Source organism: Sinohyriopsis cumingii, chromosome 15 (assembly GCF_028554795.1).
Source record: "Sinohyriopsis cumingii isolate HCF-2022 chromosome 15, ASM2855479v2, whole genome shotgun sequence".
Lineage (NCBI taxonomy): Eukaryota > Metazoa > Mollusca > Bivalvia > Unionida > Unionidae > Sinohyriopsis > Sinohyriopsis cumingii.
Window position 1 is genome coordinate 143126400 of NC_142975.1, and position 19336 is coordinate 143145735.

At 35.2% G+C, this 19336-nt stretch overlaps 1 protein-coding gene across 1 annotated transcript; it reads right to left on the reverse strand.

The window, feature by feature from the left end:
- Nucleotides 1-3481: 3481 nt before the first annotated feature.
- LOC149782959 (uncharacterized) lies at nucleotides 3482-18388 on the reverse strand. The gene is made up of 2 exons (XM_089934516.1): nucleotides 18259-18388; nucleotides 3482-9890 (listed from the first exon to the last, which is right to left on the reverse strand). The coding sequence occupies exons 1-2, from the start codon at nucleotides 18266-18268 to the stop codon at nucleotides 8503-8505; spliced, it is 1398 nt and encodes a 465-aa protein (XP_089790642.1). The 5' UTR covers nucleotides 18269-18388; the 3' UTR covers nucleotides 3482-8502.
- Nucleotides 18389-19336: the final 948 nt, after the last annotated feature.

The window sequence follows — 19336 nt, forward strand, 5'->3', positions numbered from 1 at the left end:
TAATAATACAATAATGATATAATTCACAAGAGTAAAGAGAAAAAGAAAAGGATAACATAATGTCCAATTATGCAAGATGGCTTATTTTATCACTGAAATGTGAAGAATACCGCCTACTCTGTTTTTATTATCTACTTTATTATTATTATTATTATTATTATTATTATTATTATTATTAATAATAATAATAATAATAATTTCTTTTAAATGTCAAATATAACTCAAACTTGTTAGATCAAGAACATGAAAGGACTGGTGTGCCTCAAGGATCTTTAGTTGGACTACCGTTATTTGTTTGATTAATGATATCATCACTGATATTCAGTCCTGTATAAGAGTGTTTGCTGATAATACTTCGTTATCAATTATTTTCGTGGACCAAATCCCGGCTGCTGGTGTTTTGAACCTTGAACGATTGTCTACATATAATCAGATTTTTTGGGATGTTCAAGATCTGACTTGATTTTAATTCAAAACAAAATTCAATCATTGATCATATCCAGAATATCTCATCCTGAATTATATGGTTTATAAGAATGTTACACTGTAAAGTACTTACAGTGAGAAACCTAACAGCTGGAGTCCTGTTCTATATAAAAGACATAACTTCCTTATGAATGCGAACCTCGTCCCTTAAAATCACATGAGGTCAACGTGGCGATATTTATGGTATTCCAAAAGTTCACAGTATCAGCTAATATATTTGCGTAATCAATTTGTTTTGTCTTCACGCGTAGCTGATATAAACAGTGTGCATATTTACTAACTGCATATGTAGTACCTGCGTTAAATTTTCATGTTTTTGTTTTATCTACCACCAGTAGCACCTCATCAAAACCACCATTTATCTGCTACCACTAGCACCCCACATACACCAACATTTCCTTACTACATTAGTACTTCATCTACACAAACATTTACCTATTTCCACTACTGCCCTATCAACACCAACATTTGCCTACAATGACTACCCCTCAATCTGCAACCTTTACCAGCCACCACAACAAATCATTTACACCAATATTTACGTACCACCACTAGCCCCCATCAACACCAACACTTACACACTGACACCACCATCATATTTACACGAACATGTACCTACCACCACTATTACCACATCCACACAAACATTTACCCCCCACTATTAGCACACCTACCGCCACTATAATTCCATCAATACCAACGTTACCCACCACTACTATCACTACATCAACACCAACATTAACCCACCATCACTAACATCCTGAAAACAGCAGCATCAACCTACCACCACTGACACCTCACCAACACAAACATTTACTTACTGTCACTACCATCCAATGTACACAGTAATATATTTGATATATAAATCTGGATTAGTTATTGTCTGTTATTATTATATTGGATGTACACTTTTCATATAATGCCAATTAGCTTTTGTCAATGTTTGCAATCCTCGGTCTTCACAGCTGACGTCAACCACATTATTAAAGTAAAGATTATTGTTAATGAGAGAGAGAGAGAGAGAGAGAGAGAGAGAGAGAGAGAGAGAAAGAAAGAGAGAGAGAGGCTTGGTGTTGAATCCTCTGTAACGATTGTTTGATTGTGATGTAAATTCAGAATGACTTCAGGAAATAAACACTGTTCAATCGCGATCCCTTGGTGGTGACCTCAAACGAAGATAAGAGATAAAACTTATATCTGCACCGAAATATTTGCTATACAGGTAAACGGCGCTACCACAGGAAAATTTGACATTAAATGATCGGTGAGGCAAGGATGCCCACTATCAATGCTATTATATGTAATAGGAATTGAAATTCTGAGCATAAAAATAAGGATAAACAAAAGTATAGATGGTATCTGAATCCCAAATATAAGGGAAAATATAAAAATGCTCCAACACGCTGATGATTGTGCAAACTTTATAAGAGACCCAAACTCATTTAAGCACTTTGAAAAGGAATATGAGAAATTCGGTAAAGCATCAGGGTCAAAAATCAACCATGATAAAACTGAAATATTAAAAATAGGCAACTGGCGGGGGAATCACCCCGGACTTTCCCTCATTTAATAAAAAATCGAGTGAAAGCATTAGGGATTTTTTTTGGAAAAGGAGAGGAACAACAGAACTGCAAAAATATAGGAAACAAAGTAGAAAAGAATGTAGATATCTGGGTGCTTATGACACTTAATCTAATAGAGCGAGCACAAGTGGACAAAACTTATATGTATGCGAAAATTAATTTTTTTTTAAAATCCATAGATATAAACAACAAAAAACTATATAAAATAGATAACAATATTATAAACTGTATATGGAATTTTAAGACACACTATGTCAATAAAAACACTCTGTATAGAGCAAAGGAAATGGGGGCCTAGGATTACCGAACCGATATTAATTAAATGTGTAAATTGTATAAATACATTACCACAACTAAGCTCAGAACCAAAAATGGCCTGGTTAGGTTTCTGCATATACTGGTTTGGGTTTACAATGCGAAATAGGGGAGATATCTATAAGAATAATAAACTAATGAAAATAATTACCTGAAAATAAATAAACGTATTTTTCAGAAGAATCCGCAGTTTGGGTAAGTGTACATTTTAATAGGCTTTAGCCAATTTTATTGTATCGAATTCGCCGCACAGGTACTAATGGGGATGCACACGGGAGGGGGGGGGTCTCATCGGGCTGGATTTTTAGAGTGAGCACATAAAAATGAACTTTGTCCAAAACGAATCGCGAAGCAATCATTTAAACGTTTCCTCTTCGATAGAACAGTCATAAAATGTAAGCGCGCTTTACCCATTTTACATCAAAGTATGTTAATTTGACCAAATATTAACGTTAAGTTCTATGGGAACTGAACTAATTAATTGTGCTTTATATTGATCAAGATTGAAGCTTTATGTCAGAAATACATTTTAACGTTAAAATTATTACAATATAAGAAAACACCTTAGGGAAAGAAATTATATGCACTTTACTAATTAGATCGAGATCGAAAATCTATTTGATAAAGTTAGGTTGATTAAATATTAGTTTTATATTCAAGGAAAATAAGTAAAACTATCTATCTTAATATACAAAATGGATTAATTAAATAATTTAGTACAATATCAGTAACATATCTGTAACTATGTTGACTGTATGTTCTTGATTAAATCTAATATCTATGTCATACAATGCAGGTAAAAATATATTTTCAAACATTGAAAAGATGGATAAATTAAAATGTAAGAAGAGTAAATGAAATATGTAGACTTGTATACCTAAAACGGTACATACTTCATGTTTGATGATCAAAAGTACGCCGATTAATACCCTCTGTATCAATATACACGTTTTCATTGTTCGTAAAATTTAAAAAGGATGAATAAAGGTCGTTGTTTGATAGAAAAAGAATTGTAACATTAGACTTATATGAGATTGAGAAAAAAATCTAGGTCATACCAGTTGCCTTAAAAGTTGTTCATATATAGAAAGGACAAATTATGTGGACTTCTTTTATTTATTTCAAATAAAGACAAATCTGCGTCGTACATCAAGCTTGAATACCAAATACTGTTAAAAGTTTAAAACTGGCTACACTGAGGAAAGTACACTTACTAAGAAAGAAATATAGTATTGTAAGATTAAAAGATTAAGAGCAAAGCAACAGTCAGTATTAACAGTACATATGTACTAGAAATGATAAAAATATGAAATACCTGATGGGATAAGCATCTTACTTGTGCGTTTTCTACATTACTTTGTTTATCGAAGTGTTTGGCCAATTAGCTTGCAAAGGATATCACAACAATAAATGCAAAGTGTTAATTTTTGAAAGCATCTGTAATTGTCATTTACATCCATCGAAATATTCGGGTAAGTATTGCTAAGTAGAAACCTTGCTGTCAGCTATTTACCAACCCCAACCCCTGGATTTCTGTGGTACCATCATGCAGTATTGCTATTAGGGGTTAGTTTTAAAAATTATGAATATTATATATATATATATATATATATATATATATATATATATATATATATATATATATATATATATATATATATATATATATATATATATATATATATATATATATATAATTAGGGGTTAGTTTTAAAAATTATGAATATTGTATATACTGACACTTCAATCACTCTAATACCCCGTCTGCTCGAACAATAATACTACTACTAATAATAATACTAATAATAATAATATTACCTATGGTTACTCAGGTAGTTACAAATAAGAAATAATCTACCTAGAGGCATACTATGCAAAATTATAACACACACACACACACACACACATATACACATACGAACACACACACACTATTTACAACTTTCGGCTTAAATGCTATATTGCTGTAGAAGTGAAAACTGGACATGGGTGGTGAAACTTGTACTTTGGAAACTACCTTATCTTTTTCGGGGTGGGGTGTCAAGGGTTAGTTTTGGATTTCAACCATCTAATATACTTATTGTAGCATGAAGAAATACATTGAGCTAATTTAATATCATGCGGATTATTTTTTTCTGGAAATATGTATTCATATAAATGTGGCAGATTCTTTCTCTAGTTACCTTATAAACCATTTTGTCTTTCTCAATAATACTGACCGCTCCGGTGGCCTAGTGGTTAGAGCGTCCGCCTTGGATGTGAGATGTCGCGGGTTCGAACCCCGGCCGAGTCATACCAAAGACTTATAAAAATGGTACTAACGGCTGCCTCGCTAGGCGTTCAATATTAAGAGGTTAGTGGTGGGACTGGTCGGCCAGGTGTCAGGATAATGTGATTGGGTGGGACATCATGCTTCATGTCTGCGGAATGATGCACCAATGCTAGAAGTCACTATAAACTGTCACAATGCAGACATCGTTGTGATATGACTGAAATTTGTAAAAGCTATGTTAAAAATCCAAATCATACACACAAACACATAGACACACTCTCAAGAATACTCTTTCACACATTGGAAATACTTTGATTGTAAGCATTGCATTTTCAACAATATCTATTTACTGATTATTTTATATGCAATTTCCTGAAATCTAGAATTGTATCTCATATTTATGGAAGTTGGTATCACCAAAATTTGTTACAGTAGCCAATACGAAGTCGCATGTAACATTTTTAAAAGGTAACCATGTACTTTAATGGAACGAAGGTCTTGATTTTCTTTGAAGCCCACGTTAAGACATTATCTTTTCTTTGAAAGATAATTTGTATGATGAGACCAATGGAAGCTAACTCCAAGAGTTTTATAAAAACAAGTTATTTTCAGATCTAGGTTGTCATTCAGAACATGTAGCACATCTTGCCAATCCAATGTTTCTACCGTGTAGTTAGCAGCAAGAATTTTATGTGCATTGAGGGTCATACCATTTCCATTACACCACATTTTAAGTCTCTTGAGGGCATTTATAGCGTTTACATCAAGTTCAGCTCAACTGCGTTTGAGAATTACATGTCAGTTGATGAGACCGCATCTTATATTTTCAGGAGTAGGCCTTTTGTGAACAAAACAAATAACAAGCAACCTAAGATAGAACCTTATGATACTCCACAACGTATGGTTTTATTTTTTGGATACGTTTCCATATAATATGACATTGCTGAGATCTATCCCCCAATTATGATGCAAACTACATAAAAGTGTCTTGACTATATTCATAGATTTTTAACTCATCAAGAAGAATTTCATGATCTACTAGGTCGAAAGACTTTCGAAAATTCATTATTACAGAGATCACTAACACTTTTACTTTAATGCTTTCAACCACTTGTCAATCACATATATAAGTGCAATTTCACAACGACGATCGTTTCGAAAACCTGAGTGATTTTCATGAAGCAGATTGTATTACTTGAGATAGTTCAAAAAGGTTTCGTGTACGTGCTTCACATAATTGTTTGTTTAATTCCAGCGTAGCACACTGTCTTTGTATGTGAACATACAGACTCATAAAAATAAAACATACAAATAAAAACGATTATACCAAAACGTGTTAGTTTTCAAACTTAACTTTCTATCTCCTATTACGAATCTATGGTCTTAAATAATTTATTTCCCAGGAACACAAAGTGAAATTTAAAAAGAACTAACAGTATTATGAATTAATTCCTAAATAGTCCTAAAAATTCTTTCACAGGTCAAAACGTATAGAGTTCCAACTAAATTCCAGTGGTGCTCCAAATAAATTACAATATTGAATGTGTTGATGTGCATGTAGCCTCGAAAGTGTTAATATGCAATGATCTGGAATATGGTGATATCTTAACAGTCTTTTGATGTGTCACACTAATATAATCCAAAATGCCCTCGTCTGAATTCACTATAATTACAAATTAATGTTATGGTCCAAGAATGCAATTGAGCCCTTTGTAATTCATGTAAATAATACGCTGAATAAAAAAATAAATGAAACCAAATTAAAAATTGAACACAACAATAAGACTGTTTCGGCTTCAGATGTTAAGGCGAGAATGAATAATCCTGATGTAAACAGGATTATATACCCCTGAACTTGACTTAGGTTGCAATTACCATTTTCTGGTAGATTCTCAGGTAAGAATCAAGAGAGTATCTTTCGCTTAAACCGAAGTAAACATGTTTACCATTAACAATGATCTGAGTATTCAGCTCAGAATGATCGATAAATATTATAAAGCTTACGCTTTTACAAAATGAATATCACTAGTCAGGTACACCATTAACTTGATTTTGGACAAAGGTCAAATACAAAATACATATATACATAACATATAATCGTGCAGAAAAACCAACAAACAAAACAAATAAAATATACATACCACTATTTAATTAGTGTCTTATTTAAATAAGCCAATTACCATAGGCTAGGAAATGGTATATTTTGTATCTTCAGTGTTTGATAGTGAAATATCAGAATATCTGCGTGAATATGGTAATTTGGCTTTAATAATGAGTGTAGTAATGTTGAATGATCGAATCAGGCGATCTTACTGGCGCAATATTCATTGTTTTTAAAAAAAATAATACGATTTGATTGACCAATTGGTGCTCATTTAAAATTTTCAGCCAACAATGTTTTTAAAAAACAGTTGCTTGGTTCACGCCGTATCTCACTAACAGACCCCATGTTGTTTGTACGAGTAAATATACTTCAGAATCAAGTCATATTTTAAAAAGTGTTCTTCAAAGATCTATATTTGGACCTCTTCTTTTTCTTCTGTTTATCAATGACTTAGCCTTGTGTCCAGTGCACTCTAGCACAGGTTTCTTCGCTGACGACTCTACATTGCATTTCTCTGGTAAACCTCTTGATTCCACTGAAAATAAACTTCAGATCTGCCTAAAAAATATGCCAGTTTGGTGTCAACAAAACATGAAGCATATTAATGTATCTAATAAAAGGTAAACGGAAATCGACTAACGCGGAGATACTTCTGGCTTAAAATGGCTGAGAAGCGTCTACAGTCAAAATTCAACTGCTTCTTGAAATCTAGATATCAATCACGAATGTGCAATGGTAGTCAGAATTTTAACTCTCTTAAAATTATTGTTGTTATTTCTACCTCCCATGTTACTTGATCTTTTTAAAAAATATTTACTACCATTAATAGATTACTGTTGTACCATAGGGGGAACACATCAAATTACAATCTATCCAGAACTGACAAGCACCAGAAAAGGGCTACGCGAATAATTCTGAAACTTCCTATTATGATTCCCTCGAATGTTTTGTTTTCACGGCTACAATGGCTACTCATAAAAAATATTCTGTATTATAAAGGAATCAAGACATATAATTCTTTAAACGATCTTTCTCCAGACTATATCCCTATCCTAACTGAACCAAGATCATCCGATCAACAACTAACAATGATCTCCAGATTCCGTGGTCGAAAACCAACCATTACTAAAGCTCATTAATTGTATATAAATGGGATATAAATATGTTGCTTTTTTAGTTTCAATAAAGTTCAAAATTTAGTATACAATTTAACGTTCATAGGTACCCGTTACATGTTTATTTTTCATTTGTTACCAAGTTTTTATTGCGTAAGAAAACAAGACAACTGAAGACAAAATTATCGCATATCATAAACTGACGGTATGTGTTTGTGATTTGGATTTTTAATGTAACTTTTAACAATTTTTCAGTCATATCGCCTATAATTTTCAATTACTATCCGCCATGTTTACTTCAAGCAGTATGAAACGTATTACCCGTGTGCAAGCGAGTAACAGTTGAATACTAACACATGGTCATAAAAGCAAACCTGTGACTTAGTCACGATATTTAAAGAAGTTAAAATTTGTTTGAGTTTCCCGCATTCAAAAATCATGAATCTCATTCAATAAATAAATAATCACAAAATATGTATATACCTCTACAATCAAAAGTTTCTCAGCCTGCCATCTTCTGAGTATGCGCCTACGAATAAAAGATGCAAACGTTAAAGAATGTCTAAATATTTCCATTGCATAATGGCTAAACAAACTATTTAGTTGCAATTCTTCATAATTCTGTTTTCATACAACTTCGCAATACTTCGGTAGATTTCGAGAAGTGATCAAAATATTTCCCGCATTTATTGTTGTTTGATATTCCGTACATACGGTGGCTCCCAAACCGTAATGTAGACTTTTGTACAATGATGCCAACAAATTATGATTATAATCTCTATTATTGTTTAACATGCCTTCATAATTGCCGTGCCTCGTTGTCTGATGCACAGCTAGAATGGTGTCTGTTGCGTCTATGACTTGGTGTTTCTGCTTTCGGGCATTTAGAACCAACCAATTATCATACGCCCTACGCCCTATCACTACTTCAGGTATACCATTCCACGGATACGATGCAGACGTGATGAAATAGTCCTCAGCATCAGTTTGAAAAAGTTCTCCTCTTTCTTTCGCTACCTTTGTTACTTCACTCCAAGATGATCCTTCCTCCATTGTTATATTATAAACATTGGTCCTTCTACCGACAATCAAAGTATGATGCTGTGATGTTGAATTATCTTGAGTAGAATTATGGGATATTAAATTATCATGATGCGATGTTGAATTATCTTCAGCAGAATTATGGGACGTTGGATTATTTTGTAGGATTTCAACCAATGTATCAACCATGGTATCTGTGAATAAGATGTCACTATTAGCAAATGCGTAAAAGTTGGACTCGAACCTTCTCATCGCGTCAATGTACATATACTTCAGAACCGGGACTCCATCTGCGGCGACTCTTAAAGGCAAAACCACCCAACCAGCACTTTTACACACATTTGCTAAGGCAGTTTCATTTGTGAACACAATCGGCATAACAAAAGGACGAAGTGATAACCAGTTCAGTGTTGTTAGATTATGGACTAGGTACTTGTCCTCGCTATCAATCCAAGAAGTGAATAATGTAAGAAGAGGCTTCGTTTGCTTTTTTGTCAGTTCTCGTATCCTTTCCTTCCATGGCGATGACACATTTTGTTGAATGATTTGAACAGCTGGAGACTTCGTTTGATTCGTTGTTAGTTCTAGTATCCTTTCTGTCCATGGGGATGACACATTTTTCTCAGTGATTTGACTAATAAGTGGGGCAGATGATGGGTTAGACGTTGGAGACGAATTCGTCGATGATCTTATTAGTGGTAACCGTAACTGGAAATTACTGATGTTTTCCAGATTTATAAAGTCAGATAGGGAACCTAACGTGTTATTCCAAATACCCTTTGGAACCCCGTTTATATTTTTTAACAATATAGGAATACTGATGCTATCAAAGATGTTTGAGTACAGGCATAAGTATAGGATGAAAGAAGAGCATAGAAAAACTGGTAGCAGACGGGACGTCCAATGACGGCATCGACTGCCATGTGAACATTTGCATATCTGTCGGTATCTTTGGAACGCACTGAAGGTGCCACCTGCAAATAGACAGATAAGTACCATAATTAAAGATTTGTATATTTATATCACATTTTGTGTCGAATGGTCAGACAATAAATTTTTAAGTCATCACAAGACCTAATGTCAGACAAATAACACAGCAGATGATCTAGGCATCACTTATTGCATATAATTCCCAAACGTCGTTTCTTCATGGAAGAAGGAAAACGAAAAGAATAGAACGTTTCACAGTAATATTTTTTCGGCAAACAGGAGTATTAAAACATAAATAAACATAATAAATACTGTCATAACCATAAACTTGTAATTAATTAAGTTGTCTGACTTCTGAGACAAGTCTTCCCTCCAAGGGCCCCAACTGTTGTTCCCGGCCCAATAGGTACATTGCACTGGAACTTAACGAATATTCGAGAGTTTTGCATGGAGGAAGAGACTCAAGGAAACGTTTAGTGATGATACTGGAGAACCCAATGTCAGTAACAATGAACCTCATAGATCCCCTCCAAAATGTGATTATGTTCTACACCCTAATAATGATCCATCTCATGAGGCATGTTTTGATTACGGTGGAAATTGACATTAACTCGCACGAACATAACCATACCAAATAGGACAATTTTTCCCGACCGAAAAGGCATTCGGTGAAAATAAACTGCATTAGAGGAAAGCATTGTTATGAAGCCTGCAGACAAAGGATCATACGTTGTTGTCATGAATACGTCTGACTATATCGCTGAGGCAAAACAGACAACTTTCAGACGATACTTTCTGAGAAACTCATGACTTACCAGCTAGAGCGCTGAAGTCGTGTATTATGCAGTCAAAAACATGCATATCACAGTTCACACTGTTTACAGAACAATGACTTACCGTCTGCCAGTTGACCCCATACCAGAGAGATTTTATTTACTCAACTTCAAAACACGCATTTAATTCGCTAACAAATGTCATCTTACGATTAATTTTACGTCAGAAGCATTAAACGAGTCCAACATCTCTCTGGATACTCAAGCACATTCCTGGAGAAACATAGAAACTCACCTTTATTCTAAATCAACTGACTCTTGTCAACATCTATTCCCAACCAGCTGGTACAGCATCACGGAGTAAAAAAAAAAAAAAGCAAACGAATATGTAATTTTGAAAAGAGACTCAGAGAGCACAAATGACAAATTAGAATATTGAAATGGGTACATCGAAGAGGCTATTAACAAAATTAGAATTCCTGATATAGCATTACACCCGATGCCCCAAACTTACAACAGATCATTCGGATGCATTGGCACCATGTTGAATCATCCGAACGTTTGAAGGACATATTTCAGGAGTTTCATATGGTTGTATGCCTTAGATCCTTGGATCATCTGGTACCTGCCAGTGTAAACTCAAACAAGTACACAGACACGTATTGCTGCAAAGACAAGCCTTGTGTAATTTGCAAGCATATGCTTGAGACCAAATCGACCAGAAGTTCGTCGAGAGGACTTAGTTTCACCATCAATGTAACGTTAGGATTTCTAATCTGTATTGTAATATATATTTTGACTTGCAAGATATTTACCGTTCAACATGCTGACCAACGCTAGGATTTCGAATCAATATTGTAGTCTGTTTTGTAATAAGCAATATATATGCCTTTCAATATGTTGGCTAGACCGTTGATTTAAGAAAACGAATAAGTAACCAAAAGAACTTTAATTTGCATAATACAGTTACAACAGTGCATATTTGAAGATATTGAGCAACGTTGTGTGTTGGCTACAATCCTCAGTATGATGTTATCTGCCTTGCCTACTGATGCCTTTTGTGACTATGACATTGGGATCGATATCAGAAACCGGACTGACGGCACGCTCTTCTATCTGAGGAGTCTACAGGCGAAAACAAAATTACTAGGAGTGGCTGTTATTGTTATCCTATCTGCTGACGGGTGTTCCCTGAATCTCAAATCTGAGTCTGACAGGCAACAGTGTATGCACCATTGTTCTTCAGCTTGTGACAATTTTGGTCTTACAATCAATATGAATAATAAAGGTACCAGGAAAGCATTATGTAGAGCCTACCATCACAGCAAATGATCTAACCCTCATCGCAGTATACAAATTCACCTATCTCGGCAGCACATGTTATGTGCAGTCCACGTCGATGATATAACCAATGCCAAAATTGCTAAAGCAAGTGTGGTCTTTGGCAGACTACTCGCACAATGTGTCTTAGTTCAGAAGGATCAATCAACAAACAAAACCGAAGGTCTACAAAGCCATATTGTTGCCGTCCATGCTGTATACTTGCTAAACCTGGACATTGTACAGATTCTATACTAAGAAACTTAAACATTTTCACATGGGCCACCTGCCGAAACTAAAAAGGATAAGATGGCAGGACAGGGTCCCAGACCATGAGGTTCTCACACAGGCAGACATTACAAGCATTCACACTCGATTGATTAAATTACAGCCGAGACAGCAGGCCTAGGCGGCAGGATGTCAGAAGAGCGATTACCAAATAAGGTCTACGGGTGAGCTCAAGGTTGTCAGAAGATGAAACATTTCAACATTGACCATTGTCACGTTATAAGTAAGGAACAATAGCCAGATTGCAACATGTACATGCTAGACCCTGAGGCTAATTATTCGCTTCATAAATGTTGCGAGTGTCAGCCTTGGGAACAATGAGTGTCAAAGCAATGTGTACACAGCTGGCCGGCCGGCTTATGTTACGATAGTGTAAGCCGACACCAAAAGGACGGGTGGGAAGCCAGTTGTATATAACATGGCCATAGGAACTTGTTACTGGCGCCTTATTTGGCTGCGTGCGATTCACAGGTAAGTGGCATGAATTGCCGGTGTTAGGCTGAAAGGAACATCAAGTGGGGGTCGTAAATCCACCCTTAACAGAATGCCGGGGAGGGGGCAATGTCTGCTAATTAAGTAGACCATGGGTGAATCGACATCCACTCGGAATTGAGCAAGGCGTGGCCACTATTGGAATCACAAGTTTAAATCTAGTGTCTTGAAACTAAACGTCAGTAGTCGCTAAACCATCTTGCGGGAATTGCATAAGAAATTAATAAGCTACTCCGACGTCATTCGAAATTGGCGGGAAATATTGCTATTCTGGGAATTACAAAGGAGCTTCGGACAGGTCAGTGACTTATTTTGCTCGACTGTCGCAATCTATTACGGCAAGGTAATTGTACTTAATTATGTGCAGTATGTATACTTTATTACTGGAACCGTTTGTACGTAGAATTACCATTTGTAGGGTTTGATCTACATGTATATCTTGAGATATGAGCAATGTTTATGTAAAGAATTAATATTGTAATTCGCTATTTGGTTAATTCGTAGTAACTTCGTGCATTTATTCATGTGATATTCTAGATTTGCAAATGTTGAATTGAATTATGACTTTGTATAACGGTTGCAGTGTGCAACGTTAGTTAATAGGGGTATTTGACTATTTGTTTATACTTTGTAGGAGTATAATGTGTAAGGATATATCAGCGCACCGATATGTGGATATCTGCGTACACTTTGTAAAAGTGTAATGTACAGAAATGCGTCTGATTATGTGATATTGTTCTGTATAATAAGATTGAGAATCTATATATACCGATGTGATAAAATCTATTGATATATGCATGATTAGCAGTTGATACCGTGTATACCATACCAGAAAGTATGAGTATTTCGATGTGCACGAATGCGTGACCAAAGAAGGTAATGGCTTATCTGATGACAGATTGTTGTTTAGTGTGAGACTAGATAGCTTGAGGAATATACTAATGTCCTTGTGTGTGTTCGGACAGGAAGCTTTTAGGGACCGGAGGAGCTGTATGAGACAGAGAAGGGAAATACTCTGATACAGTTGGTCCCGAGTCTCTGGGAGACAAAAAAAAGCAGATAACGGAAGTGAAGGAAGTGGAAGGGTGAAAGACGTGGATGTTGGACTGAAGGAGTACTGGGTACCAGTCAAGAAATACTACAGATGAGTAGAAACACAGGACAGGAGGAAAATCTATCACACTAAGTCAGATGATGAAATAGGCCGTCACTTGGTCGAGTGAAAGACGAGTGATATGGTTTTGAATATTAAATTTCATTTGAGGAAGGACTATCTGTTACTGAATGGCATTAAATTTGTTGTTTATTTGAATTCCACCTTTTGTGTATTCAGTAATTTAACTGTCGACATCGCTGACTGGGGGCTCGGAGCTTTGCATCTCTATCACTACTTCAATTTCAAACAAAAACGAGCCAGGGTGGGTCTTCTGTAATAATTAAAGATAATACTGGGAGCACCCCACCCCAACCTAAGGTAGTCTACAAGACCTTTACAACCATGAGTCTTGAAGTTCTCGCACAGGACCGTTCCGCCTGGCGCAGTCCCATCCATACCCTATAAACTTCAATCGGAACAGAAATGCAGAAGCATTACAGAAGCGCGAAATGAGTAAATCTAAGAATTGCATCACTTCTATTTATCAGTCAAATCGAATCGACTGATATTATAGAATGCAAATTATCCTTCTATTGAAATAAAAAGTGCTCTGTAATATTCTTGGAAAGAGACATTAACTGGGAATTATAGTGAATTTAAACAAGGAAACCATGGATTATATTGCTGTGATTCAACAAAAGACTTATCACATCATTACAATTCACGCCATTGGTACATTAGTACACTAGATACTACCGGCCATTACAAGCACATCAACACCTTCAAGGTTGGAAATTATTTGGAATACCACTAAAAAAAATCAAAATTTTATTCATTAGGACTTATGTTACGAATTCTATGGTTATTTGGGTTTTAATTCGCAATAACGTATGTTCGTTTTAACGTTCACCTTGTATTCTAGGGAAATAAATTATTTGTTGAAAGTTACAAAACTTGTTGGTTTTCACTCTTTTTTATTACTCAGTTTAAGACCATAGCGCCGTAATAATATACATTTCAAGTATGTAAAAATTTGCATATTTTCAGTGACTGAATTTTAGACTGTTTGTATTATGCAAACACGAAAAATAATGAATGCAATTCATTTTCTAAAACATAGTTTTCGCATTTGTTCATCTGGCGATGGAAACAGTATAATTATTCTAACGATTTCATTGGTAAAAATCATCAATATTCGATCGTTTTTAAGGATAGGCGACAAAGCATAGGAAATAAATAGTATTGAATGAGAGGCAGAGCAAATGGAGCAATTGTTCCTGAGTCCCATTTTATTAATTACTGCATGGCGTACTAGGTGGCGCTCCACAGTTAAGTATATCGCCAAGTGATACACTTTTAAAGAAAAAGAATTTCTCAGGGTTTCCTTTGTTGTATGAATAATGAGTGTAATTTGGGTTATAGAGTATATCGCTTAGCCTTACTTTAGATGTCTATCAAATTCTAACTGCGCTTGGTTGCTTTCACTTCCTGTTCTTAAAAAGGCAAATAGTAATTAAAAAAACACACAAACAAACGACCCCCAACTACCCCCCCCCCACCAAACAAAACCCATAACGTTTGTTTACTTTTTTATATATTTTGTAAATCATTCATTGCGTTTAGAAGCGGGTATTGCCTTCTCTGGAGGCAACCATATTAATCAGATGTGTGCTTAAGTCATAAAAAATTACCATAACTACAACATGTAAAAGAAATTTCAGCCATAGTACATGAAAGTGGTATGAAGGTATGCCAACATTGTCTCCATTGTGTATATTGTTAATGCAAACAACTTCATTTTACATACGTCACTGTCAAAAGTTTGTATTATCTTTGGAGCGCACACTTTGGAGCGCACACTACCACCTTAGCCAGGTACTGTCAGGAGTATAGTCACTTGTTTTCGAGGTTGTAGGTTATCAAGTTTCACAGCACGAAACATCATTTAAAATTTCTTGTGAACTGTGGGCCATTGTATAATATTTTTTACTTTATAATGATAGATGAATTAAAGATGTAAAAGTATCTAGAATAATTATACATTTTAGTTTAGCGTATGATATCACACTAATCAGCCTCTTATGGTAATCCATCTGTCCTTTTTCCTTTTCCTACCTTTTTAAATGTCTTACCAACTTCAGCAGAGTTGAGACACAGATATAAATACTTCCATCGGCGTTAGCACCAGGATACTTTTTCAAGGTGGTGTTGGGGTGGTGCGGGGTGAATTTTTCTGATTCACCATAAGACATACGCAAGTCCCATGAGAAAAAATAATTTCATATATTGATTTTGGCATCAGTGAACATTCTCATTCAAGAAGTACACAGATCTATTCTTCCATCTGCGTCGACAATCCTGTGTAAAAGCCAAGTATTGTTTAGACAGTCTGGTGACAGCAATACACACCTCATATCTCCCCCCACCCCCATGCCAAGAAACATAGGTGGAACAAGAAATGTGTTACCTTGATCAGTTATTATATACAATGTAATTAATTTAATTCTGCTATTTATGAAGACAGGCAGAAAAAAGTAGTTTAGTTTCGTGTTATTCTCATTGATAAGCATGACATGATTGACATGATTGAGACATTTTCATACAAATTCTAAAACTCTTACATTTGTACATGCAATTTAGGTTCTTTTTGTTAAGTAACTATTCCTTATGGAATCCAAATATAGAAAATTATGCTTTTATTCAATATTGAGGCAGAAAGTGCAACAAAGCATAAAATGCCCTTAATTTCCTTATCCCTCACACTCCTACCCGAAGCACATACATATGATATTGAAGTTAAAAACCGCTGAAATAGTTCTCGCAATATTTCCCATTATTGTGATGCATTGGCCACGTTTGAGGTTTTCAAATCTTATCACTTAATAACAGAAATAACAGTTTATTCTTTAAACAGCAATTATACACAATTAAACATTTCACTATAGAATGTGGGTTAAATATTCATATCATTATTAATGTAAACATGTTTTTAGTCTTGACTGTGATTTTAGAAACTTCAAGAATGGAGCATTTTCTTAAAGTGAAATGGTAATTGCGACCTAGATAAAGTAGAGGGGTATATAATCTTGTTTACTTATGCCATTACTCATTCTTGCCTTAACATCTGAAGCAGAATCATTCTTATTGTTGTATTTAGTTTTAATTTGTTCGAATAGTGAATTCAGGCAAGAACTTTTTGAATTATAATATTGTGGTACATCAAAAGAATGTTAGCACATCATCATACTGCAGACCATTGGCATATTAGCCCGTTCAAGACTACAAGCACATCAACGCATTCAATATTGGCACTTATTTGGAATACCACTGGAGGAGTTTATTTGGACTTAGGATATAACTTTTAGGACATTGGGATTTAATTCACAATACTGTAAGTTCTTTTTAGCTTTTCACTTTACCTTCTAGGGACATACATTATTTGTTGAATTTTACAAAACTTGTTGGCTTTCACTCTTTTTTGTTATTTAGTTTAGAACCACAGAGTCGTAACAGTTGTGATCAGATTTCACTGCATTCATTGTTAATATTTTTGCGATGGAGACCGATCAGTTTACGCAGGCCATCAACTGAACTCAGATCTCAGTTCTGCAGATTTTCATATCATAGTTTCAAAGTAACGTATTTTATTTTTTCTTCAAAGATTAACAAAATACACGTGTCATCAATGTTAGACTTTGTCCAGTCAGCTTCAGCAGATTTTGTGAGCAGTTTCTGTTGGTTTGAACGGCAAAATTAAAACATTATTGTCTGTATCATGCAGATAAAATTGATCCTAAATGCCTTTCAGAAGGACAAACTAAGGCAGTCGACCCTTGCTTGCCTGGACGGGTATCGAACCCGAGACTATTGTGAGCTTTAAAGTAAGTTACCCTATTTGAAAAGCCACGATGCCTAATTGGATTACCGTATTTGGCAAAACTAAATTGTTTCAATATGTACAATTGTGAAAAATCTCAGAAAAAGCAATATTTTGTGGCCAACTGTATATTCTAATGAAAATGTCATGCAAGTGCCAAATGTCAAAATTAAAAAAAAATGACTAAAAATGTTGCAAAAACGGCAATTGTAAAATTGAATATCTCATTGCCGCATACAAATATTTAAATAAATTACTGGTTTGAATGTGTCTTCATACGCTTTTAGAAATTATGTAGTTAGGGTTTTATTTTTATCATATGTATTTAAACAATAATTATTCTGATGCCGGCATAGAGATTTCAAACGTCTGTGTTTGAACCAGTCTGCTCCACGGTAACATTAGGCATTTTGTGTATTCTCATTTGTGTAGCAGTCAAAAATACAATATGGATCAGAATCTATGCAATTTCACGTAGTTACCTTCCTGTGTAGGCAGGTAGATAGTTCCAATATATATCACACATACAGAGAGAGAGAGAGAGAGAGAGAGAGAGAGAGATTTACCTTTTTGCATATCTGCCCTAAATGTTATTTCCGTTTCGTTCTTGGCTGGGATCCAACCAGCAGAATGTAAAAGCCGGTTTAAACTGAATTATGTAGTGTTGACGGGTACAATATTGTGACGAGTTTCACGATCGATGGCTTAAGGACACGTACGTCATTTTATTGTCCAATGCTAGAGAGATATTTCTCGTGTGTGCTGTTGTTGTTTTTGTCGTACGGTTTAACGCCATTTTACAACACAAGATAGGCTTTACATGGTGGCTAGTATAAATAGTAGAGGAAGAACCCGGGAAAACCACGGAAAAACCCACCGACTTACGAGAAGCTACTTGCAAGCTTTCACACATACCCACATTGGCCGAACCTGGGAATCGAACCCATACGGACAGAGGTGAGATGGCAATGATCCGTAATGGTGAGTGCTTCTGACCACTCGGCCACTCGGGGCCCCTCCTTGTGTGTGTATGCGTATGTGTGTGTTAAATACAATAGTGGATTATCAAAGTCTAGGCTGTAAATGGAATAGTCCTTTGGTAAGAGAAAACTTTAAATATTGAATGGAGAAATTAATCAAAAATGGTATGAGTAATTACATTCTATTAGCTATCGGCAGACACCGAATCCACCGCCATGGTCAGCAAATCAAGTGAGTGCGACATGAAAAAACTACACACATTTTTTATGTTCGATAATTACACCAGATAATCGTCATTATTTCCTCAATGAAACCTTTCACTGTTTCACCGAGTAATTAAGACAGAGGGATGAATAATTTTTTATACTGCATACCGTTGGTTTTTTTTTACATAAGCGTTGGTGTCTACCAGACAGTTAAATTATATATCAATTTCTTTACGAAAGAAAAAATGGAACAAATAACATTAAATAAGAAAATGACAGGGGATGGAATGCAGATTTATTTAAAAGGAAAGGAAAAGTGCTTGCCTCAAGAAAATATGAAATACGATGATCATCAGATTTGTTAATGGAAATATTTTTTATGGCCCATAGTGTAGAAGCACCCTCACCATTGATTATCATACAATGATTGCTAAGCATAATACTACACGATGTAAAC